Here is a 26,451-nt window from a genome sequence, read left to right on the forward strand (position 1 = left end):
TCTTGGAACTATTAGGGGACTGATTTGCAGGGGTTAATTTTCCCCCAACATCTAGAGTGGTGAGCCCAGAGTCAGCCAAGATCTGATGGCTGCAGCAGAAGCCATGGCTGGTAGGAATGCCAGCTTTTTGATTCATTGTTTAAGGACTGTGATTGAGGATAGGGCCTTGCACATACATACCAGACATGTGTTCTGCTGCTGAGCTATGTTCCTAGCTCTTTATTTTTCAGGCAGGGTCTTACAGAGTTCCCTGAGCTGACTTTGAATTCACTTTGTAGCCCATGCAGGCCTTGAACTTAGGATCCTCTGCCTCTGTCTCCAGAGTTGCAGGGATCACAGGTCTGCACGACCAAGCCTGGTAGAAGCCTTGACAAATCCTGGAGGCAGACTGTCCACCAGGGGAAGCCTTGCTTCCTGAAGAGACTGTTTCTATTGGTTCTAATGGTGAAGCACTGAGAAAGCTCCTCTTATAGTTGTGACAGAGGAAGGGAAAGTTCTTTGTAACCAGAGCATCCTAGCAAAGGTTTCTGCAAGTGGAGAAACTTCACCAAACTTACTCATTTGGGGCAAACATAATACCCTCACCCCAGTCACCTGCAACTTTCTTTGTCTGAATAAATAAACACGTGAAGACCATGGCTTGAGAATCTTAAATCACAGAACACGTGCCTCTGTACCTCATATTCCCCCAGGGATACAGGATAGACAGGATCATGGCAACAAGAGACTGCAGAGGAGCAGCCAGGAACTCCAAGCTCTGGATACTATACAGCAGTCTTCACACTAGAGACTTAGACTACTTCCCACATAGCCAATGTTTCACAAATGGTTGCAAGCAACTTAAAAACTGAGCAAGCTACATAATTCCATCCACATCGGAATTACCAGGAAATTGAACTGCAAGTTGTGCCTTACAGAGACAATTCCAAGCAAACAGCATGTAAGAACAGTTGGATGGCCGGTGGTTCTTTGTGCCTGCTGCACTTTTGCAGTAAGCTCAAGAAGCTTACTTTTTCCCTCTTTCCAGACAGGCTCTCACTACGTAGTCCTGGCGGAGCTTATTAGTGATGCACCTACACACATGCAGGCAAAACAGTGGGGAGCTGGCTCAGTGGATAAGAATGCTTGCTACACAAACATGAGGGCCTGCCAGGCGGTGGTGGCACACACCTTTAATCCCAGCACTTGGGAGGCAGAGGCGGGCGGATCTCTGTGAGTACAAAGTCAGCCTGATCTATGAAGCTAGAGCTGTTAGAGAGATCCTGTCTCAAAAAAAAAAAAAAAAAGGGGTGGGGGCCTGAGTTTGGATCCCAGCACCTATGTAAAAGTCTATGAGGTCATTTGTGCCTGTAACCCCAGGAGTGAGGATTACAGTCCTGATTCCTGGAACTTCTGGCCACCAACCTCGCAACCTAGCTCCAGGATCAGTGAAAGACCTTGTCTCAAGGAAACAGGCAGAAATAGAACTGGATACTTGTCTTCGTCCCACCTCCATGTGTGCATAGGACACCCCAAGAGCAGTTGGACAATGTGAGCAGAAGTAAAAACAGTAAGTATGGAAAGAAAGTACTAGAAATAAAGGATTAACAAATGGAACATGCTGTAATATGCTTATCAGTAGAAAGTTCATCTACAAAGCCTGGGAAGTCAGTGGAAATGTAAAAAGCAAAGTTTAAAATGGGGTGGGGGTGGGGCAGGAACTTAGAGTTTGAATTAAAACATATAAAACTCATGCCTATAATTCCAGCACTTGGGAGTCTGCAGAGACAGGAGGATCATGACTTCTGTCTCAACCGAAACCAAAAACTGAATGATAACCTGGAAGCCAAATAGCCAGGATGCTCAGAGAACACAAAGCAGGACAAATACTAAAATTATACTCTGCATATCTCAAACTTCATAAGCTAAGCACAAAGAAAAAATCTTGGGAAGTCTGAAGAAAAACCCATTTCACCTATAAACAATGATAAAAATTACAGTATGAGGGACTGGAAAGATGGCTCAGCAGTTAAGAGCACTTGCTGCTCTTGGAGAGGACCAGGATTCAATTTCCAGCTCCTCATAACCATCTGTAACGCCAGTTTCACGCCCCCTTCTGGCCTTTGTGGGCACTGCATGCACGTAATGCATAAACAAAACACAGGCAAGACGCCAAGATAAAAATAAATCTTTTCTACAAGAGCTAATTTCAGGACAGACTCCAAAGCTACAGAGAAACCCTGTCTCGAAAAAACAAAAAGAAAAAAATCTTTAAAACGTTACAGCGCAGAGTGACATTGGTTGTTGACTCGCCGTCCTAGAGTGCCGTATCTGTCATATCTTCTTCTGAGCAGAGTCCTTCAGAGTCAACCCGGACGCGACAGAGCAAGTCACGTTCTTTCCTCCTTTGCAAATCAGTTTTTATGACTCAATAGGATTTCTCAGTCGAGCTTCATTTCAGAACTGGAGATCTTGGGAGAGGACACTTGGTTTCTACAAGGACAAACCGACCAGTTGACTTCCAGAGCAGGAAGGGTTGCAACCCCGGGTCGGGACTACGAGTCCCAGGCTGCTCCGCGGCTGCGCGGCCCGCCGGGAGGCGCCTCCCGAGATTCCCCGCGTCGGGGAGACCCGCGGGCCCGCGGCTCGAGAAGCTGATGAAGGCCGCCATGCCGATGAAGGGCCGCTTCCCTATCCGCCGCACGCTGCAGTACTTGAACCGCGGGGACGTGGTGTTCAAGGACTCGGTGAAGGTCATGACTGTGAACTACAACACGCACGGGGAGCTGGGCGAAGGCGCCAGGTCAGTGTGGGTCCCACCCGGCGGGGTTCGGGGAGAAGTTGACGCGGTGGAGGCCATCCCGACAGGTTCCGATAGAAATCCGAGCGCCACTCCACCCTAGGGCTGAGTAGCGGCTCCCGGGCTGGCAGCTCGTACAACGCGAACCAGACGACACGAGCCGCTGTGTAGCGTGGGAAACTTTGGCGTTGGGAGCGCAGTGGTTAAGTTTCCGCACCCGTGCACACCATGGCTTGCTGCAGCTTAGGACAGCGGCCGACTGAAAGGTTAGCATCTTTGAGCGCTGCCTTGGATCCTTCAGCACTTACTGATCTTTTATTGGGCTCCCGAAACGCCAGGTTCCAACAGTGCGGGAGAAACCAGCCCATGGCTGTAGACACAAATGGGGTTGGGGGACGAATCAGGATGAGAAAAGAGTAATTCCTGGTCGGAGAGTGATCCGGCCTTGACTCCTAACCATTTTTTCTGGTCAAGTGACCCCCAGGAGCTAGGAACTGCTAGCCTGGGATCTGTTGAGGTGAGGACCTTCTGGAAGACTGTGTGTCAGTGGACCAGAGGGCTTGAACTCTGCTTTCTTTTCAGGGATTCATGCTCTTAAGAGGAAGCTCTCAGGCTGCAGAACGTGATCATTTGAGTGACAGGCCTGTATGGCAGGAACAGCTGAGGCCTCTTCCTAACTAGTTGTGTGACCTTGCAGCCGTTTGCTCAACTTCTGGAAAACCTTTTTGAGTTGTAACACACAAAGTCAGTGTCTTGCGGGGGGGGGGGGGGTGATCATAGAGTACATGGCAGACTGCAGTAGGTACTGACCTTTGGTCTTTGGTTCACAGTAAGAACTATTCTAAGATTCTTAGTGCCAGATTGTTTCTAGTATTTGGCTATGCTCTGGTTTGTTTGCACAAGGCTCTGTGGTGTTGGGACATCACTCTGCTTTGGGATAGGAAGGAGCAGAGACCCGCCGAGGGGTACGTTCTGCCTTTGAGCTTTTGGAGGGTGTGCTTTGGGAGTCTTCAGGGTTGTTTCTTCCCCAGAAGCAGGACTTGGAGCTTTTCAAGTTTGTTGATGTAAATACTTAACTCAGAGAGCTGTGTGTGTGTGTGTGTGTGTGTGTGTGTATGTGTGTGTGTGCGCGCACGCCAGCATTCAACCAAAGGTCGTGTTTCTAAGGAACTGGAAAACTTGTTTGTTTTTTCTTTTTGAAATAGGATCTCTTCCTTGGGCTTCATGGATTCAGGTAGGCTGGTCAGCAAGCCCTGGAGAAGTTTCTGGTCAACATCCCTCCCTCCTAGTGCTGAGATTACAAGTGCCACCATGACTGGCCTTCTTCTTCTAGATTTATTCTTATCTCTGTGGGTGTGTGTGTGTGAGTGTGTGTGCAGGTGCCTTCTGAGGCCATAGGGTGTTGGATCCCCTGGAATTGGAGTCACAGCTGGTTGTGAGGTGCCTGATATGGGTGGATACTGGGGAACTGAACTAAGATCCACTGGAAGAACAGTAAATATCCCCTATCTATCTATCTATCTATCTATCTATCTATCTATCTATCTATCATCTATCTATCTATCTTTCTATCTATTGGTTTTTCGAGATAGTATTTCTCTATGTGATAGATCTAGCTGTCCTGAAACTAACTCTATAGACCAGGCTGGTCTCGAATCCACAGAGATCTGCCTGCCTCTGCCTCCTGAGTGCTGGGATTAAAGGTGTGCATCACCACCACCTGGCTCAGTAAGCACTCTTAACTGCTGGGCCATTTCTCCAGTCCCAAATAAAATCTTTATGTTTTAGCTGAAACAGAGTCTCACTGTGTGTCCTTAACTGGCCTGGAAATCTTGTATAGACCAGGCTAGCCTCCAGCTCACGAGAGATCTTCTTGCCTCTCTCTGCTTTCTGACTACAGAGTTTAAAGGTGTATACCAACTGGCTTTTAAAAAATTTATATGTGAGTGTTTTGCCTCCATGTATGTATGTGTACCACATGCATGCCTAGTGCCCACAAAAGTCAGAAGAGGGAATCAGATCTCTGGAATTAGAGTTACAGACAATTGTGAACTACCATGTGGGTGCTGGGAACTGAACCCAGGTCTTCTGCAAGAGCAACAAGTGCTCTTAACCACTGAGCCATCTCTATAGCCCCCTAGTTTTTAGTTAGTTTTTGTGTGGGTTCTGGGGTTCAAACTCTGGTCTTCATGCTTGTGCAGCAAGCACTTTACTGACTGAGGCATCTCCTTAGCACCCTTTAAATGTTTTAGATTAAACACTGCTTGCAGACTTGCCCTGCCGGAAGAGGAATATAGCTCTCATGGCCTTTGCCACTGCCCACGCCTGCATCCTTTTCAGCCTACCCTCCCTAGGTTACTTCTGAAGTTCAGAGAGAACATGAATACTCTGATAATTTTTTGTTGTTGTTTTTTGTTTTTTTCAAGACAGGTATTAGGTCTTCTTGGAAGTTCTGGTAGAATTCTGCATTAAAGCCGTCTGGACCTGGGCTTTTTTTGGTGGGGAGGTTTTTTATAACAACTTCTAATTCTTCGCGACTAACAGGTCTATTTAGATTGTTCACCTGGTCCTGGTTTAACTTTGGTATATGGTACTTATCTAAAAAAGTGTCCATTTCTTTTACATTTTCCAATTTTGTGGCATACAGGTTTTTGTAGTAAGATCTAATGATTCTCTGAATTTCGTCTGTGTCTGTGGTTATGTCTCCCTTTTCATTTCTGATTTTGTTAATTTGCGTATTCTCTCTCCGCCGTTTGATTAGTTTGGATAGGGGTTTATCAATCTTATTGATTTTCTCCAAGAACCAGCTTTTTGTTTCATTGATTCTTTGGATTGTTTTCTGTGTTTCTATTTTGTTGATTTCAGCCCTCAATTTGATTATTTCCAGTCTTCTACTTCTCCTAGGTGAGTCTGCTTCTTTTCTTTTCTTTTTTTTTTTATTTATTTATTTTTTATTCTTTTTTAATTAAAATTTCCACCTGCTCCCCGTTTCCCATTTCCCTCCCCTCCTCCCAAATATTGCCCCCTCCCCCCACTCCCCTCCCCCTATCCCCACTCCTCTTCTCCTCCCCCCACACCATTCCCCCTCCCTCTCGATACTGAAGAGCAGTCCAAATTCTCTGCCCTGCGGGAAGACGAAGGTCTTCTATCTACGTCCAGGAAGGTGAGCTTCTAAACAGGCTAAGCTCCCACAAAGCCAGTTCATGTATTAGGATTGAAACCTAGTGCCATTGTCCTTGGCTTCTCATCAGTCTTCATTGACCGCCATGCTCAGAGAGTCCGGAATAAACCCATGCTTATTCAGTCCCAGACCAGCTGGCCTTGGTGGGCTCCTAATAAATCAGTTCCACTGTCACAGTGGGTGGGTGCATCCCTCGTGGTCCTGATTTTTTGCTCTTGTTCTCCCTCCTTCTGCTCCTCATTTGGACCTTAAGAGCTCAGACCGTTGCTCCAAATTGAGAATCTGTCTCTACCTCGATCCATCGCCAGATGAAGGTTCTAAGGTGATATGCAAGATATTCATCAGTATAGGATAGGGTCATTTCAGGTTCCCTCTCCTTAGTTGCCCAAGGTACCAGCTGGGGACATATTCCTGGACACCTGCGAACCCTCTAGAGTTAAGTCTCTTGCCAACCCTAAGATGGCTCCCTTAGATAGGATATATACTTCGCTGCTCCCGTATCCATCCTTCCTATATCCCAACCATCCCAATCCCCCGAGCTCCTCCCATCCTCCCCTTCTCATATTTCTCATCCCATTTCCCCTTTGCCCCATGCCACCTCACCCGCAAGTTCCCAGTTTTTGCCCTGCAATCTTGTCTACTTCCCCCTCTCCATGCGGATGACTATAGGATTTTCTTTGGGTTCACTTTCTTATTTAACTTCTATAGGATCACGCATTATATGCTTAATGTCTTTTATTTATGGCTAGAAACCGATTATGAGTGAGTACATCCCATGTTCCTCTTTTTGGGTCTGGGATACCTCACTCAGGATAGTGTTTTCTATTTCCATCCATTTGCACGCAAAATTCGAGAAGTCATTGTTTTTTACTGCTGAGTAGTACTCTAATATGTATATATTCCACACTTTCTTCATCCATTCCTCCATTGAAGGGCATCTAGGTTGTTTCCAGGTTTTGGCTATTACAAACAATGCTGCTATGAACATAGTTGAACAGATACTTTTGTCATTTGATGTGGCATCTCTTGGGTATATTCCCAATAGTGGTATTACTGGATCTTGGGGTAGGTTGATCCCAAATTTCCTGAGAAATCGCCACACTGATTTCCAAAGTGGTTGCACAAGTTTGCATTCCCACCAGCAATGAATGAGTGTGCCTCTTTCTCCACAACCTCTCCAGCAAAGGCTATCATTGGTGTTTTTGATTTTAGCCATTCTGACAGGTGTAAGATGGTATCTCAAAGTTGTTTTAATTTGCATTTCCCTTATCGCTAAGGAGGTTGAGCATGACCTTAGGTGTCTTTTGGCCATTTGAATTTCTTCTGTTGAGAATTCTCTGTTCAGATCAGTGCCCCATTTTTTTATTGGGTTCATTAGCATTTTAAAGTTTAGTTTCTTGAGTTCTTTATATATTTTGGTGATCAGACCTTTGTCTGTTGCAGGGTTGGTGAAGATCTTCTCCCAGTCAGTGGGTTGCCTTTTTGTCTTAGTGACAGTGTCCTTTGCTTTACAGAAGCTACTCAGTTTCAGGAGGTCCCATTTATTCAATGTTGCCCTTAATGTCTGTGCTGCTGGGGATAAACGTAGGAAGTGATCTCCTGTACCCATATGTTGTAGAGTACTTCCAACTTTTTCTTCTATCAGGTTCAGTGTGTTCAGACTAATATTGAGGTCTTTAATCCATTTGGACTTGAGTTTTGTGCATGGTGATAGATATGGATCTATTTTCATTCTTCTACACGTTGACAACCAGTTCTGCCAGCACCATTTGTTGAAGATGCTCTCTTTTTTCCATTGAATACTTTTAGCTCCTTTATCAAAAATTAGGTGTTCATAAGTTTGTGGGTTAAAATCAGGGTCTTCTACTCGGTTCCATTGATCGACTTCTCTGTTTTTATGCCAATACCAAGCTGTTTTCAATACTGAGGCTCTGTAATAGAGTTTGAGGTCAGGGATGGTAATGCCTCCAGACGATCCTTTATTATATAAGATTGTTTTGGCTATCCTGGGTTTTTTGTTTCTCCATATAAAGTTGATTATTGTCCTCTCAAGATCTGTGAAGAATTTTGATGGGATTTTAATGGGGATTGCATTGAATCTATAAATTGCCCTTGGTAGAATTGCCATTTTTACTATGTTGATCCTCCCTATCCAAGAGCAAGGGAGATCCTTCCATTTTCTGGTATCCTCCTCAATTTCTTTCTTCATTGACTTAAAGTTCTTGTCAAATAGATCCTTTACTTCCTTGGTTAGGGTTACCCCAAGATATTTTATGCTATTTGTGGCTATCGTGAAGGGTGATGCTTCTCTGATTTCCATCTCTGCTTCCTTATCCTTTGTGTATAGGAGGGCAACTGATTTTTTGGAATTGATCTTGTATCCTGCAACGCTACTAAAGGTGTTTATCAGCTGAAGGAGTTCTTTGCTGGAGTTTTTGGGGTCGCTTATGTACACTATCATATCGTCTGCAAATAATGAAAGTTTAACTTCTTCCTTTCCGATTTGAATCCCTTTGATCCCCTTATGTTGTCTTATTGCTATTGCTAGAATTTCAAGCACTATATTAAAGAGGTATGGAGAGAGTGGACAACCTTGTCGTGTTCCTGATTTTAGTGGAATAGCTTTGAGTTTCTCTCCATTTAATTTGATGTTAGCTGACGGCTTGCTATAAATAGCTTTTATTATATTTAGGAACGACCCTTGTATTCCTAATCTCTCTAAGACCTTTATCATAAAGGGATGTTGAATTTTGTCAAATGCTTTTTCCGCATCTAATGAAATGATCATATGGTTTTTTTCTTTCAGATTATTTATATGATGGATTACATTGATAGATTTTCGTATGTTGAACCAGCCCTGCATCTCTGGGATGAAGCCTACTTGATCATAATGGATAATTTTTCTAATGTGTTCTTGGATTTGGTTTGCCAGTATTTTATTGAGTATTTTTGCGTCGATGTTCATGAGTGAGATTGGCCTGTAGTTCTCTTTCTTGGTTGTGTCTTTGTGTGGTTTTGGTATCAGAGTAACTTCAGCTTCATAAAAGGAATTTGGCAATGACTTCTCTGTTTCAATATTGTGAAATACATTAAGGAGTATAGGTATTAGGTCTTCTTGGAAGTTCTGGTAGAATTCAAGACAGGGTTTCTCTGTGGTTTTGGAGCCTGTCCTGGAACTAGCTCTTGTAGACCAGGCTGGCCTCGAACTCACAGAGATCCACCTGCCTCTGCCTCCTGAGTGCTGGGATTAAAGGCGTGCGCCACCACCATCCTGAATTCTCTGATAATTTAAGCACAAGAATATTCATGTTATTGTGACTTTGAGCAAAAGAGAATACTATGACTAATTTTCTGGTTTTAGCAAGTCCTTTTGTTTTATTGGAATAACCATTTCGTTTTTGTCACTTTAATTGCAGGTCCTGTCCCAGTTGTGGCAGTGATTTAAGTGATTTCAGGCGGGCTTTCTGTTGAGTCACTTTTATCCCTGAAATTATTTTTAGATGCTTCAATCTGGACTGATGGTGTAGGAACCTGATGACCAAGAGGGCTGCCCTCTTGGCATCACTGAGGCAAAGAGCCGTTCCCTGCCCTGGTTCACGTGTTCCATGGGTCCAGAGCCCTGTCTACGGGTGGGGGAAGACTGAGCAGGAATCAGGGATGCTTTTGAGTGAGGGCATTTAACAAGCTTATTTAAGTGTGTACAGAAATGGAGAAAAGACACCTTGAGGAGAAGCACAGACCCCAGTCTAGGCTGGACAGGTGAGGGAAAGAATGTCTGTTGGAGCCTGAGGATCAAGGTTTTAAAAGCCCATGTAAGGCTCAGTGCATCTACTTGCAACTTAGAGATCAGAGGTAAGCCCTCGGCTACTTCTTCAGCACCATGCCTGTCTGCCTACCACCAAACTCCCTTAGATGATGATAATGGAATAACCCTCTGAACTGTAAGCAAGCTCCCAATTAAATGCTTTCTTTTATAAAGATTTCCTTAGTCATGGTGTCTCTTCACACCAATAGAACAGTAACTAAAACAGAAGTTGGTACCAAGGACTGGTCTTACCATGATGTTTGTTGGAAGAATATGGAAGACTTTGGGACTTTGGACTAGAAATACATTTGGACACTTTTAAGTGAGGCTTACTGAGCTATCCTAGCAGGAACGTGGAAGACAGTGGTGATGAGGGCACTGTGAACTGTGGGGGACTAGCTCAAGAGAATTCAGAGGGGAAAATATTAGCAGTTGGCCTAGAGAACATTGTGATATTTTGACAAAGAGTGTGGCTGCTTTTTGCCCTTGTTCCAAAAAAAAAAAAAAAAAAAAAAAATCTTCCTGAGGCTAACTTGAGATTTGGATTGATGATGTTGGCAGAAATTTCAAGACAGCCTAGTATTGACTGTGTCAAGTGGTTATGCAGGTTTAAAATAAAAAGGAAGACATAGGGCAAAGAAAAATATAAAATGCACAATTTGAGAAGAGCACTAGGTTATGTAATGATGGAGCCATGTCCTGTGCTCAAGGAGATAAAAAACGTTTAAAGAAAGGCCTGATGCTAAATGGAATAAAGGGAGTGTTACCTAAGGGAAAGACACACCCTCCTAATCTTGTAACAGTTCCTATGAAGAGAATGAGTCTGAAAGATTTTTCTGTTTAGAAACTATCAGCCAAGCCAGGCAGTGGTGGCACACACCCTTACTCTCAGTACTCTGGAGACAGAGGCAGGTAGATTTCTTCTTTTTTTTAATCTACTTTTAGATTAGTGTTTTGCCTGCAGGTAAATCTATGTGAGAGTGTCAGATCTTGGAGTTACAGACAGTTGTCAGCTGCCATGTGGGTGCTAGGATTTGAATCTGGGTCCTTTGGGAAAGTATTCACTACTCATAACTGCTGAGCTATCTTTCCAGCCCCAGCAGGTGGATTTCTGTGTTCAAGGCCAGTCTTGTGAGTGAATTCTAAGACACTGAGGACTATACAGAGAAACCCTGTCTTGAAAAACCAAAGGGGAGAAAAAAGAGAAAGAAACCCATCAACCAGTCAAGGTTTATGCAAATACAAGTCTTAGAGGGGGGCAGGTTTCAGCCCACGCAAGAACAGCTTGACAGTTTCAGCCATGTAGTTCTGGATTTAGTCAAGAAGGGATTATGGAAGGTTAAGGAAAGGTCAAGAAAGCTGCTGAAGCCAAGCATTTGGCAGGGCAGTTCCTACATGGAGTTCCTGAGAGCCCATTTTATGAAACTGTGAAGGTAAAGCCTGGATTGCATTGGAGACGCCAGAATTTGGAATACCTCCCAACGAACTGCTAACAGGGAGTGGAACCAGCCTAAGAGAAAGAACTGTATTGCGGTCAAGAAAGCAGAAAGAAAGGAGCTGGAGATCTGGAGTTCTCTGACATTAGACATGGAGGTGCACATGAGTTCATTTCTAGAAAACTGTTACATGGGTTCATTTCTTGCCTTTTGCAGGAAATTTGTGTTTTTCAACATCCCTCAGATCCAGTATAAGAACCCTTGGGTGCAGATCATGCTGTTTAAGAACATGACGCCATCACCTTTCCTGCGGTTCTATCTAGGTAAGTGAGACATGGAAGGACCACCTGCCATTTTCCAGCCCTTTGTGAAGGTAACAGTTGAGCTATCTAAACAGCACTATGACCCTTAACTTCCCTCTCCAGGTACCCAGTGGCTTCTGAGATCTGGACCCAGCTCTCCCACCTGTCTTCTCCAGCTTATCTCCTGTTCTCTGCCATCATGTGGGCCAATCTACCCACATTTCCTTTGCTGCTCTTTGCTGATGTGTCTTCACTTTCTGTCCATGAGCTTAAAGAATTCCTTTGCTGGGGTGTGTGGCCATAGCTCCAGTGGTAGAGTGTGCAGTATACTGCAAAACCTCAAAACCAAATACTCTCTAAGCCTGGATTTGGCCCTCAGGCACCTAGTGCCCCTCAGTGCTGACCACAGTCTCCTTTCTGGTCCCACTAGGTGTCTGAGACCCTGCTTGCTTGTCCTGATGCCGGGCACCAGCAGCCCATTACTGGTTCATGAATAATGAGTAGAAAGTACCACAGGAAGAAGGATCATTATACATCTGCGCACATAAGGGGTGTTGCTGAGGGGCAGCTTGGAGCCAGGTGTTGGGCAGTCAAAAATCCACAAAGTCCATGGGCAAACGCTTTGGCGTGCGTGTGTGTGTATGTGTGTGTGTGTGTGTGTGTGTGTGTGTGTGTGTGTGTGTGTGTGTGAAGGTGTTCTGTGTATGGGGGAGACAGAATATAAAGGAAACCAGAAAGATGGTCAACTGGTCCCGTGGTGAAGGAAGTGTTCTTAGGGCCTTGATGAGATTTCTGGGCAAATGTTGCAGATTGGAGTCATAGCCAGCCTTGGAGAAATGATGAAGCCACTGCATGACATAGGATGGGTCTGTAGTAAGAGCCAGATATATGCTCCTTTCTACATGGGCAGTAGCTTAGGACTTTTTGTTTGAGATAGGAATCTGTAGCACAGACTGGCCTCAAACTTTTGAGTCCTCCTGGCTGAGACTTTCAAATGCTGGGGTTAGTTATGGCCACTATATACCTGCCTGCTTTGCCTCTGAATTTCATATGGATAAGAATCTATTGGGAACATTTATTATATGGATAATAGAATCAGTGGGATAAAGAACCCGTCCCTGGCTAGGAACTGTACTAGGATATGAACCTGCCCTCAAAACTCTGCCCATGACATAGCAAGGCCATCTGCTTGTGCTGGTAGTCCCTGTGCCTTGTGGGAAAGACTGACTATACCATAGGGCTGTATCTTGGTCCCTAGGAACCATAGCCCAAATGGAAGGAGGGCTGGGAGGAGCCTGGTACATTTTCTTTTGCAAAAACCTTTTACATACATTGTTTTCAAATCATCTAAGGCTAAACCCAGGGTCTTTCAAGTGCTAAGTGTGTGCCTTGCCACACAGTCACATCCCATCCACTTTATCCTTTTAGAGACAGGGTCTCGTTATATTGCCAGGCTGACCTCAAACTCCTTGGCTCCTGCTTCAGCTTTCTGAGTGCTAGGACTCCCAGCCTGGAGGATCCCAGCTTCTCTTGATTTGTTGCAGCTGAGCATCTTCCACTATGTTAGTCTCTCAACCCATCCAGTCACCTATTGATGAGCTCTGCATGAGCTTTTAAGTGCTGAGACCTTGATAAAGATTTGTGCAGGGAAAGTGGCAGGTGAAAAGAGCAGTAGAGATGGTGACACAGCACTGAGAGGCTTACTCCAGAGAAATGCTTTGGTTCTATAGTGGGCATGAGCAGAGAACAGATCACAAGGTGTGGGCTCAGGAGAACAAGGTTGAAGGGACCGCATGTACAGAGCATTTTTTTTTGTTATGTAACAACAACAACAACAAAAGAGTAGAAGGTCATGTGACCAGATAGCAAGCTGGTGACTTGTCTCTCCTCTTCACACAATCACTGCTGCCTTCCTGGGACTCACCTTCATGGCCTCATCCAATCCTGGTCACCTCCTAGAAGTACTCCCTGCAGATGCCATCAGGAATTTCCAACACAACTTTTGAGGTTATATTCAGTTGAGCACATCTGCAAAGTCCCTTTTTGTTCCGGCAGTGTCTTTTAGGAGCCACTGTGAACTGTCTTCTCACTGTTCTGTGTGTAGTGTCTGGGTACAGTTCTGTTTGAGGCAGTATGTATATGGCATTCAAATCTGTGGCCTCTTAACTCTCAACCCCCATGTGGGGGTGTGAAGACTTTAATTTGTGTCAGTGCTAGATCATCCACTTTTCTTCTGGTTTAGTGGGTCTGTGGCCTATCCATGATGCCTTTGCTTACCCCAAAGCCCCTCTCATTTTTCCTTAGAGGCGTATAATTATGTTTTATGTCCCTGTGATACTTTAGATTTTTAAGTTTGTTACGTGGGTTTGCTTGCATGAGTTTATGTGCACCAGATGCATGCAAGAGCCAACAAAGGCAAGATCTTCTAAAATAGGTTAACATGTGTTTTGAGTTTCTAAGTGGATGCTGGGGATCAAAGCTGGGTCCTCTACAAGAGCACTAAGTGTTAAGCCATCTTCCCAGCCTGAGATATATTTATTGAAATGCGTATAATTTGTGTGTGTGGGTACAAGTGCCTTTGTGCACACGTGGAGGCCAGAAGAGGGTTTTGGATGTCTTCCTCTATCACTCTACTTTAAGGTAGGGTCTCTCCGTGAACTTCAGGATTGTGTTTTTGGGTAGGCTGGAAGTCACCAAGCCCCAGCAATCCTTGTTTGCGCCCCTGCTTTGAACTAGGATTATAGGTGTAGCGTGGGTGCTGGGATCTTAACTCTGGTCCTCATGATTGATTGTGCAGCAAACACTCTTAACCATTGAGCCCTCTCCACCCTGCCTGTGATACACTTTTCAAGTTCTTTCCTGTGTACTAAAGGCAGGATGGAAGTTGAGTTTTGGTTTTTGCACTGAGGATACCCAGCTGTTGAACACTGCTGTACTTTTTCTCACTGGATTTCCTTAGTATCTTTGTTCAAAATCAGTCACCATGATGGGGACCAACAGTGTGATCTATGTGCTGTGGCAAAAGACTAAGTGCTGAAACCTGCTTCAACCTGGTAGACCGGAAATTTCCAAAAGAGGTAACTTTCAGAACATTGAAGTGCTAGCCAGGAATGGGGATAGTGACTGTGGTAAGTAGGTACAGGGTGTATTTGTTTTATTAAAATCGCTGAGTTATGTGCTTTGGTTTGAAATAATCAAATGTATGCTTCTTTTTTAAAGATTTATATCTGTATGTATGTGTACTACATGCATGCATGGTACCTGGGAGGTAAGAAGATAGCATTGGATCATCTGCAACTGAAGTTACAGATGGTTGTTAGCCATTATATGGGTGTTGGGAAGGGAAGTGCCCTTAACCATTGAGCCATCTTGCCAGACCCCAATTGCATGTTTTACCGTACACAGAAGCTACTTTATTACTTAATTTCTGAATTCTTTCACTGAATTGGGTACTAATTTTATCTCTATCTCCCCTCCCCAAGTTACTTTTTTTTTTTTTTTTTTTAAATGTCTAGGGGCTAGCCTTAAATTTGTGGTGCTCCTGCCTTGGCCTGCTGAGTGCTGGGATTATATAAACTTGAAGATGTTTGCCAATTTCTAGAAGAAGGCTAGCTATGGTTTTGCTTTTAGTATTTTGAAATTTTCATTTTCTTGTGGTTTGGTGGTAGTTAGTTTTTGTATTTGCACCTTATCCCTTGACATTATTTCTGGTTATTTGCACCTTATCCTTGACATTATTTCTGGTAATTTTATAGATTGCTTAGGATATTTTACTTATTGTAACATTCATATGCAAACAAAGCATGGCACGGCTTCACTAATCTTGGCAGTTTTCTTGTCTCAGTTCATTTTTCTAGGCAGTACTAGTGTTGTGCATCTCCACAAATAGTGTCTCCATCTGCTGTTGAGCCTCTTCACTAGTGTCCACTCTTTTGTAATATTGTATTTTCTTAATGACTAATGTTGACTGCTTTTTCATGTGCTTGTCATTAGCTATTTTGTTTTTATTTAATTTAAAAAATGGGCAAAATATCTAATTAAGTCAGGTTATCTTCCTTAGTTGTGAATTCAGATATATGTGCTTTTTCCCAGTTCCTGACTTAGTGCCTTCTATAACACAAAGTAAGGAATTTCAAATTCAAGTTACTGATGGACTTTATGGATCACACTTTAGATATTATGCCTGAAAAAAAAAATTGCTCCTTGGTTAAAGGTCATGAAGATTTTCTCCTGTGGTGTTTTTGTTTGCTATGCTGGGGGCTGCACCCAGGGCCAATATATGCAGGGCAAACATGGTCTGGTAAACTACATTCTTTTATAAATTTTGTAAAATGTTTTAGCATGGGCCAGCTAAATGACTTAGCACTTGAAAACAGACTACACAGATTTATCCTGTCCTCCACATGTGGGCACACACACAGCCTTACGTTTTTGGTCCATTTTATTTTTTTCTTTCATCTGTATGTGACTAGCCAGTTCTAGTGTTGGATGAAAAAAATTAAGTTGAAATTTTCTTGCCATCTTTGCTGGAACCAGTTGCCAGTAGAAGGGTTTATTTGGTGTTGGGCTTGGTTTTGTCCCATTTGGTGGTATGCCTATTGTTGGGCACGTCTCTGTTTTGGTTCCAGTAACCTTTAGCTATAGAACCCTTGGAAAGCAGACACCCCCTTATCTTATTATTTTATTTATTTATTTATTTATTTTTTTGGTTTTTCAAGTATCTTATTTTTTTGAGTGTCAAGCTCTTAGGGTCTTAGAAGGCTGGCCTTGAGCTGTACCTCTAGCTTTCCTATTTTCTTTCATTTCAAAATTGTAGTTTTTCATTTCCATATGAATTGTAGACTCATTTTGTTAAGCTTCCATAAAAACTGTATTGTAGAGATAGGCAGAGTTTTAGGACAGCCAGGGCTACACAGAGAAACTCTGTCTAGAAACAAACAAAAATTGCATTGTTATAGGGATGGGACTACAGTGATCTATAGAGGAATTTGTCTGCTCGTGTTTCTTAAAAATGGAAAGTGGGAGGGTATCATCATCAGTTATGCAAAAATTATTGGAGTGATGGCTTAGCAATTAAAGGTCCTCTTCTAGAGGACTTGAGTCAGATGCCTCACAGTTGCCTGTAACTCTAGCTCCTGGGGGTCTGATAACTCTCTTCTTGACTCCTCAAGTACCTGTACTTTTGTGCACGAATGCACATATATACACAATTTAAATTAAAAAATACTGAACTCTACTACTAAAAGAAAATTGGAGTCTAAGCTGGTCTTGATATGTTAATCATCCTACCTCATGAGGCTACAGGTGTATTACACCTGGTAGCCCTACCTGTTGAGACTGAAAAGTATGCCTGAATCAGCTCTCCTCCCTTTGTGCCTCTTGTTTACAGATTCTGGGGAGCAGGTGCTGGTAGACGTGGAGACCAAGAGTAATAAAGAGATCATGGAGCACATAAAGAAAATTTTGGGCAAGAAAGAGTGAGTTACTGGGTTGATCTGACAGGAGCAAGCCTTATCCCCAAAAATGTAAGGGTGAAGGGAATGTGCAGAGATGGGGTGGAGAGGGAAAGTTTTTAGCTCCAGTTAGTAACAAGACCTTGGGTGGCAGGATCAGTTTAGACCTGGTCTTTCTGATCAGCAGATGTAAACAATTCACCAAATCTTTTGTCTACTCCCTTACTGTAACAAGGGTGGTCCCTACTTTGACATGCATGCAGCTAAAGGGAAGCTTAGAGCCTGTTCCCAAATTTATTTTACTCCTTGATTGAGGAAGGACAGGAAGAAGTGAAAGCAAGAAAGTCTCTGGAGACCCAGGCTCCTTTGCCTGGTCCCTGTGGGATGCTCCAGCTGGATGCTTCCCAGTGCCTTTCCCTCACATGGAAGACACTGCCTGTTGTCTGGAGCCCCTGGTCATGCTTTGCTACTGTGTATGTTCCTTGGCAGGGAGACCCTCAGGGAGGAGGAGCTGGAGAAACAGCAGCGATCTCATCCAGCCAACTTTGGCCCCCGGAAGTACTGCTTGAGGGAGTGCATGTGTGAAGTGGAAGGTCAGGTGCCCTGTCCTGGCCTGGTGCCCTTACCCAAGGAGATGACAGGAAAGTACAAAGCTACTCTGAAAGCCAGCACTTAGGTCTGGGCAAGGTCATTTGTGATGGACTGATGGAACTCTCTGCAATGGGAAGGCCTGCTTGCACAACCATTTAAAGGACATGGGGAGAAGGCCAGAGTTGCCAGCTGCTGAACAGATGTCAATAAAAGATTGTCTTCCTGTACATGGTAAGTCTGGTCCTGCTGGTACAAAGACCATCTGTGGCAAAAAGCTTTGGGCTGAGGGTACAAGGCAGTCTGTGAGTAACATGTCCCCTGGTTCTTGCATTTAATCTTCTAGTCCCCACTCTGGGAGCTGTTGAGGGCTACTTTATCTGGTGAGCCTGTAGCTGGTAGAATAGATGTTCTTCCATGTAGATTCTTTTGTACTTAACAGTCCAAAGAAAGCAAGTGAACAGTGTTCTAAAGCCCAGTAATCTTTGCTTCCTGGGAAGTCCATGCCTGTGGGTGGAGGGGACAGTGGTACTCCGTTGGCTGTAGCAAGGGATCTTTCTGGACTTGATAGTGAAGATGCCACTTGGGTGATAACTTGGAGCCCATTTGATTTGATTTTCAGCCCTTGCTTACTAGGCTGAAAGAGACTGTGTGTGACTTCTTAGTAGTTATTTTCCCTAGTTGTCATTACCATTTTAGCTATGCTGCCTCCATCATTCGTGGGCAGCAACCTTCCAGGGTCACCTTAATATTTACCACAGACCCGTTGGCATCTGACCATATGAGTTAATGAGGCATAGCAAAAGCAATAGTTGTTTAAAAAATGCCCAAGGCCCTTTAGTTACAACAGAGCAGAGCTACTGGCATGCTTAGATTTACAGAATTGTGCCTTTTGTTCTCCGCTCTGGTTCTGGTTTTGCACCTGTGCTCAGGTGGCCTGAAGGGGCTGCAGTGGAATGGGTGCTTGTGGCTCTAATGTATAAGGGGCAAGAGTGTTTGATTTCAGTCCTGATCCTGGCACCTGCCAAAGTTGTGACAGGGCTACAGGAACAACATACAGTCAGCTGATAACTTCTACAGAACCACTGTTACTGATGGCTTGGACTTCTGTGAGCAGCAGATGCATGCGTGAGAAAATCAGTGGCACTGGGAGAAATCTCTTTAAATCTGTGTAGTTTTTTTTTTTTTTTTTTTTTTAATTTAGGAATGATAGATTTTACACACATAACTAACTGACCACACAAGGACTTGAGTTGACATGATGTTCCTCTGAAGTGACAGTTTTCATATTGAGGTGTCATAGGCAGCCATGAGCTCTGTCAGGATCTACTTTGGGTCTCTGAACCCTCATTGTAAAGACCAGAAGACGTGAGAGCAGTTTGTTCAACTATTGAATCTGAGGACAGTTTTTACTCCACAGCAGTTACCTAGTATGTGGGTCTGACTGCACACCTAAATGTAAGGCCCACCATGCTCTGGAAATGTCTGTGTAGGTAATCCTTACCTCCATTCTGGATGGCCATGGTAGAGTTCAGTCTGAGTTTTTCCACCAAAGGTCTTTCAAACTGATGGAGGTTACCTTGGCCAAGGTTAAGGTGCTGATGGAGGGCAGAGAATGGGCTCAGGCCACATTACTGTTTTAAGGAAAAAATGATGAGTGGTACACATGCTAGTCTTTAATTTACTTTAATAGTATAAACCTCATGTAGGTAGTATTAAGCCACAACAACAAAGCCACATTGAACAGCGTTTAGTAAAAGGCGCTCATAACCATGCACAGCAACTCTCTACACAGACACAACAATGCAGATTCTTCTTCAGGACTGAAGACATTGATTAGATAGAAAATTCAATTTAAAAAGAACATGCGGGTTTTAAATGCCATCACATAGCTCATTTACACAGGGAGAAAAGCTGTACAAAATGGCAGCTCTCCACAGGTTTTAAACCTGAATTCAAAAGGTAATGGCATCCATGGTGTAAAGGGCAGAAGTTATACAACCGATCCCAAGAAAATTCCACACTGAACTTTCTTTTAGATGTCCTTTAAAAAGGAAGAGGGGTAGGGTAGGGGGCAGATAATGCGCTGTATCTTAACAGAGAAATCCAAACTACAGGTACAAACTAGTTGATACTATGAAAAATGTGCAGCTCTTCAGTTATAAAACTAGTTGAACACTGATTTACAAGTTAATTGGGAAAACAAACTAGAAAAATATTCCAGCACTTGAGTTGTGTGTACATTGGCATCCGTGAATGAGCAGGCTGTTGGGATGACAACTGATGACGATAATTTCCCGAAGAAAGGCCATTTTTAATGTGCAGTCTATACCAAATGTTACCCAAACACTAAAACTTGATATAATGTTGAACATTTTCCCTACATCCCATGTATAAATACCAAAATTCTTGAAAATTAACTGAAAGTGCGTATTGCTGAGCATTAGAAATGTCTGATGTTCTTCTCCTTCCTAAGCCATTTTTAAACTCACTCTTAGGTTGCTGCTAAGACAATAGCCCCCAAAGAAAATGAAAGGATTCGTTTAGAGACTGCCAAGCTTCCCTGTGTTTTACTTGGAAAGCCACTTTGAATAGTGTGATTGTCACAACAGGCAATGACACAGGCAAGATTGAACAACCATGAACGGTGAGGCCAGGGACACAAGTGGGAAGCTGAAGCCAAATGACCCACGTCTCACCAAAGGCACTGAGGACTACAGTCTTAATAATTATTCTTAAAACACAAAGAGCAACAACCTGTGGGTCAGGCAAGATTTATGCACTTGGCTTCCTCCAAGACAGGCACTTGTTCACCATGGCCACTAGCAGCTCTGTCAAGCTGGGCCCTGGCTCCCAAATTCCATCTCAGCCTAAAATCTCAATCATAGGGAACAAATTTCATCAGAATAGACCTGGTGGATGAGGAAAATATGTCAGCCTTCGCTTTCTTACTGTTAATTACAACTTTTATAGAATGTAGTTAAGTCAGGATAACCCTACACTTCCTTCTAGTTAAAGGGACAATTGACTATTTGTGGTTTATATGCCACAGTTAATAGCTAACATTGTTTGGTAGGCTGGTTATTTTTACAACCAGACAGTACCCAAGTCTTACTGACAGAGCACAGGGTAAACAAGAGAGACTGCAGCAGCCCTCTGGTTCCCCAAGTGCCTGTCTCAGCCACTAAATTCCCTCCAGTTAGGGTAAACTGGTTTGTGGAAAGTGGGCTTATAGTTACCACTTAGTTTTGGATATTAGGCTGACATCTCTTCCACCATCTCCTGGGCCCTTCTAAACCTAGAGAACTCCCCTCCTGTCAGGACCTTTCTGGCTTGAGGCTTCCTTATGCAGGAGTGAGTGGCACTTGGCCCTTTCTAGAGAGCTCCCTGTCCTAGGAAAATGAAGTTGGTAAGAAATTCACCAGTATATCCCTGTCAGGGGACCCTTGCAATACCCACATCCATTCACATTAGCAACGCTAGCATCAACTCTTGACAACGTAGAAGTTTGGATACGTGGCTACATGTCTGTATACATAATGTACACCTATGTACACACATTATATACACTGTACAAAGATAATATGAACACATGTACATTCATTCAGTCATCTAGGCCTATAAATCTGGACATGCACAGTGCGGCTGAAGGGACAGGTTGTGCACAGAAAGTACACACTGATGGGAGGCACTCAATGAGGAAGTCCAGAAACTTGTACAAAACACCTAGGCCAACCCCATCTCATTTTGGAATTGACTTATATAGAAACTAACAGAGTTAAGACTTTTGCAAAGAGCCACAAAATCTAAAGACTGGAAGTTAGGCAAACGAAAAGGTGGGGCACCTGTTCTGCCAGTGTGGGATGTTCCCAGGACCCTCCCCCTGGAGAAAAGCAGCAGTCAGATAGTGCTTTTCATGGCTTGGACTTGAGAAGTTTCAGCAGCACCAGTAGCCCCACTGCACAACCAGCCACTGGAAAGCAGCAACAGGCTTCCAAACTCCCCTGACATCAGGTCCCAGAAGACAGATCTTGCTGTCAGGGATGTTGATCAGGGCTTCCCTTCAAGAAACAAGTGTATGTATTATAGATGCTGCTGCTCTACTTGGGGACCACACTGGCCACCCTGGTTGATGTAGTGTCTACCCCAGAATACTGCCCACATCTAATACTGACACTGACAAACTAGAGAACCATCCTAAGGGCATAAGTGACTCCACTTGAACTTCAGTACAGAAACCCAGACAGTACAACCCCAACTGCAGCCTCAGGAAGAAACGAGATAGTAAATGAGCTCCCTCAACACACACTGCAAACTGGAAGGATGGTAACACACTATATTGAACACCTTGCGAATTAACTTGTTTAGGGAATTTGGTCTTTGTCTACATCTCCTGGCCTGTTTTATTTCAAATTTCAACTTGGAACTATCTTAACATTATTTGAGATACTTCTGGAAAAGCCCAGTTAGCTAGTAGCCATGTCAGTGTGTGTCTGTCCACTACCTGAGAGGAGTGTTTAGACATGCCTGTCCTGCTTCATCAGATTTGGAGTATCACAGACCCGATAGGGTGGAAACCCCTGAAAACTGGAGCCCAGGCACTGACTGGATTGGATTGGGTTCTCTCTTAAGAAACGACTGGGGCTGATCTTCCTAGATCTGACAAGATGGAATGGAGAAGCACTCAAAGTTTGCAGTGATTTCAGTTAATGAGAACATTGTGAGGATACAAGTGTTAAAGGTAAGGCCATGAAGATCTGGACAACCAGTGTAGGAGTTTGGCCCAAAGCGGCTCTGTAAATTGGCCATTACCAATGATGGGACTTTAAAAGGATCAGGCAGGTTAGAGTCACCAACTTTTTTCCAAGCAAAATCTTTTTCCCCCGCCAGTTCTATCTTCTCAGAGGTTGGTACTTCTTATCCAGCCATGGTCTAAACAGCCTGATAGGGGATGCCCAGGCCCTCTCTGAGTGGCCTAGAAATGACTGGCATGCTCACACTGTACAATCCTAAGAGAAGCAAAGCCAGCAACTATAGGATGTATAGATGTACTATGGAACCCTCTCAAGAGATGGAACAGGCCCACTCTACTATACTCATGTCCAGTCATTTTGTCTTAATTTTGAATACACACACAAAAAGAAAACTTTTAAGCTGGCAAAATTAAGTCCTTTCCATCATTTTTTACTGGCCATTCCTACTATTTTCCAACACTGGCTTCAAAATCTAGCTGAGAATTTAGAAGCCAGAGATACTGTCTGCACTTAAGTCCCACTGACAGTGAGTAGTCATTAATTCTCAAAAGGAACTAGCCTGCCTAGCCTTAAGCCCCATAACTGTCCTTTAACAGGTACAAACTTAACCTTATAGGAGGTAATTTTCTTAATTTCTGTAATCAAAAAGCAAACACCAAATACCTGTCCTAACCTTCCACTTTTGTTCCAACTGCTGCAAACTTGTACCCATGGGAATGCAGAGAACTTTAAGTCAGATCTAACTTCCTTGGAACTGAATTATGAACTCTGTTGGAAACTATGGCCAATTAACTATTTTGCTTTTTCTTTCTGATTTGGGTACTGGGGATGAAACCCAGGACCTAGTGCATGCTAGGCAAGTACTCTACCACTAAATCACCATCCCACCCCACTCCCCAGATCCCTTTAAAACTCAAAAGGAGTTTCATTAAGTTGCTCAGGTTGGCCCTGAATCTATAATCCTCCTGCCTCAGCCTCCCAAGTGCTGAGGTTACAGGCCTGCACTATGTGCCCTGTCTGAGGATTGCTTTTGGATCCTCTTTTGAAAGGGAGGGTGGTTTACTTTTATTACTTCAAACGTCCTGGAGAGCTTTGTTGGACTAGCACATACCAGGGAGTCCCCGTATACAAAAAAAAAAAAAAAAAAAAAAAAAAAAAAAAAAAAAAGACATACTTTTAAGATCAAAAAGAATTTATCTTGATAGCTTTTGTTCAGCTATTTAAGGCCCACCCCCTCAACAGGCAGCAAGGATACATAGCTCCCATTCAGCTGTAGGCTCTAAGTGATCACAGATACTGGCCCCTTTCCAGGCATGCCAGGAATAGAAACCCTCACTGCCCCTGAATGGCATGAACTACTATAGGTCATACTCATGAAGTGTTGTCAAAGGGTGCAGATCACCCACCTTGTACTTTTTGGTCAAAGGCTCAAGTTCCTATGGATTTGTAGCGGGACCTGGGCATACTTTTCAGTCACTCTTATCACAGGAACTCAGCAAGCTGCAATCTAATTTTGAAAACTAGTGAAGTCCAGGTTCTGGAAGAATCGACAGATGTGCCTCTCTGGCTGGCACAGAAGCTCTTAATGGGACAAAGCCAGCGATCCACATTTCACTCACAGGAATTTAGCTCAGCACCACCACTGCACAAAGCTAGGAGCGAAGCTCTCTTCTAAATGTCAACGATTGTCTCCTGTACCCTAGTGAGTTTTCATAGAAATCATTAGCATTTTGACAAAAAGGACACACGGTTTTCCATTTGCCCTGTCCACAGGCAAAGATGTTAACATTGCAGATTTGATAAGAAGTGCTTAGAAAGTGCTAACATTACCCTGGTAATTAGTAGCTATTAATTCCAAGGACTCTTTTTTTCTTTTTAAATGTATTTACACATACTGTTCTTAGGTTCTTTTAATACTAGTCTCTGACATTATAAAACTTCAGTATTGTTTCTTGCCCTTTGAGAATTTCTAAATACAAATTGAATCAAAAGATTGTTCCAAAATCTGCTTCACCAAAAGGCATTAAAACATTTCCTAGGGCAGGGAGTGTTCTATGTCTTTAGTTGCTATTGTCTGGGATGAACAGGAGGAAGTGGCTAACACACTGGAGACACCTGCACACACCAAGACACTGCTACTTCCCTTCTCTTGCACCTGCAGTCCTAGGAGGCATCCCACTGTCGGCAGCTGCCGTCTGTGCACTATAGACTGGCTCCGGTGATCTGGCCATTATATTCTGCTGTCTCCATCTTGAGGATGTAGGGAATTATGCTGTCTATTGAAACATTGCCAATGAGACCAGTAAAAAAAAGTTCTTCTGTTATGTTGGAGCTCATGAGCCTGAGAGCTGGCAGGCGGACAAGAATCCTTGCCAATCTGGAAGAGAGAGCAGGCATTAGAGAAATGGAGTCCCAATCCAGGCCAGCTCCTAACAAATCTACATCTACCTGTCTCTTGTTGAAATAACAAGCAAAAGTCTAACATGAAAAAGAAGAAAAAAATATTGACAGTGGATAAAGGCCCTGGCCACAGTGCCTGACAACCTGAGATTCCATATGGTGGAAGGAAAACCAACTTCTACAAGCTGTCCTTGGCCCTTCCACAAGTACACACATGTGTGCCCACACGCATACACACAACATGAATGTAAAAAGAGGTTTTGTTTTTTTCTTTTAAATTTTTTGGGGAGACAGGGTTTCTCTGTAACAGTTCTGGCTATCCTGGAATTTGCTCTGTAGACCAGGCTGGCCTTGATCTCACAGAAATCTGCCTGCCTCTGCCTCCCACATGCTGGGATTAAAGGCATACACCACCACCACCACCACCCAGCTTGTAAAAAGAGTTTAATGATAAGTATGAATGCTATTTAAAGCTACTCTTCCCACCTGCACACAAACAAATGGAAGATTCATCAACAGACAATACGTTAATGTATGGAATATCCCTACAAACTCATTAAAGGAAGAATACTGTAGTGGTGCCTATCTGTAACCACAGCATTCAGGAAAGCTGATGCAAGGGGTATAAAGGTTACACAGTGAGGCATAACATCTGTAGTTACTGGTAAGCAAAGAGATCCATATTTCTCAATGCATACTTAAAAGGGGCACAGCTGTGTGGTGCATGTGTGTAAAGGAAGCATCTGGAAGAATGCTCACGACATGTTCATGGTTGGCTCCTCTTGGCATGCTAGCATGGGAAGGTAGGCAAAGTATGTCAGTAGCCAAGTGAAAAAAGGTTAGAACCCTTCTGGAATTTATGATCCCAATTACATATAAATTAAAAATGTTTTGAAAGTAAATATATACACATTAATAGTAGGCATCCTTGAATGATGAAGTAATTTTCTTTCCCTCTTTTGCTTTCTAGAATGTTCCAAGTTTACTACAGTGCCTAAATTGTTTATGAAAAAAAATTTAGATTTATGTGTATGAATGTTTTACCTGCATATATATGTATGTACATCACATGAATGCCAGATGCCTACAGAGGTCAGAAGAGGATGTTTGATCCTTGGATACTGAGTTACAGACAGGTATATAAGCCACCATGCGGGTTCTGGGGAACTGAACCCTGGTCCTCTGCAAGGGCAGTAAGTACCCTGTTGATCCATCTCTCTAGCCCAGTGGTTTTTCAACCTGTGGGTCAAGACCCCTTGGGGGTGGGGAGGTAGGGATAAATGACCTTTTCACAGGGGTGGCCTAAGACCATCAAAAAAAAAAAAAAAGCAGATGTTTACAATTCATAACAACAAAACTACAGTTATGAAGCACCAACAAATTTTGTTTTGTTTTTCAAGGTAGCCTTGGCTGTTCTGAAACTAGCTCTGTAGACCAGGCTAGCCTCGAACTCTCAGAGGTCTGCCTGCCTCTATGGCTGGGGGGAAGGGAGGCACCACAACATGAGCAACTGCATTAAAGGGTCACAGCATTAGGAAGGTAGAGAAATGCTGCTCTAGCCCCTTGTTTTTAAAAAAGGGAGTAGGAAGCTGATAAGATGGCTTAGTGGGTAAAGGTGCAATTGCCAAGGTTAATTTTAACCTGAATTTGATTCCCAGAACCCCACGGCACCAACACAGACACACAAAAAGGAAGTATGTCCCGTGCATGGTGATAGATACCTTTATCCCAGCACTTGGGAGGCAAGGGAGAT

The 26,451-nt window shown here is 43.5% G+C and overlaps 2 protein-coding genes across 6 annotated transcripts in view; one reads left to right on the forward strand and one right to left on the reverse strand.

Moving 5' to 3' along the window:
* Positions 1–2,608: 2,608 nt before the first annotated feature.
* Mrps25 (mitochondrial ribosomal protein S25) lies at positions 2,609–18,703 on the forward strand. Of its 2 annotated transcripts, XM_057756102.1 has the most exons (4): positions 2,609–2,782; positions 11,418–11,524; positions 16,893–16,980; positions 17,446–18,703. In XM_057756102.1, exons 1-4 carry the CDS (start codon positions 2,637–2,639, stop codon positions 17,630–17,632), a joined length of 528 nt encoding a protein of 175 aa, XP_057612085.1. In that variant the 5' UTR covers positions 2,609–2,636; the 3' UTR covers positions 17,633–18,703. The 2 variants fall into 2 exon arrangements, with proteins under 2 accessions (XP_057612085.1, XP_057612009.1); XM_057756026.1 differs by lacking the exons at positions 16,893–16,980; positions 17,446–18,703 and adding an exon at positions 11,627–16,882.
* A 511-nt stretch (positions 18,704–19,214) lies between these two features.
* Positions 19,215–26,451, reverse strand: part of Nr2c2 (nuclear receptor subfamily 2 group C member 2) — a 78,194-nt gene continuing 70,957 nt past the window's right edge. For all 4 annotated transcript variants that reach the window (XM_057755742.1, XM_057755820.1, XM_057755923.1 and 1 more), the window contains one exon: positions 19,215–24,675. In XM_057755742.1, coding sequence (XP_057611725.1) covers positions 24,501–24,675 — 175 coding nt within the window. In that variant the 3' untranslated portion in view covers positions 19,215–24,500. The remainder of the gene's footprint in view (positions 24,676–26,451) is intronic.

The sequence above is a fragment of the Chionomys nivalis genome, chromosome 1 (genome assembly GCF_950005125.1).
Source record: "Chionomys nivalis chromosome 1, mChiNiv1.1, whole genome shotgun sequence".
In the NCBI taxonomy this organism is placed as follows: domain Eukaryota; kingdom Metazoa; phylum Chordata; class Mammalia; order Rodentia; family Cricetidae; genus Chionomys; species Chionomys nivalis.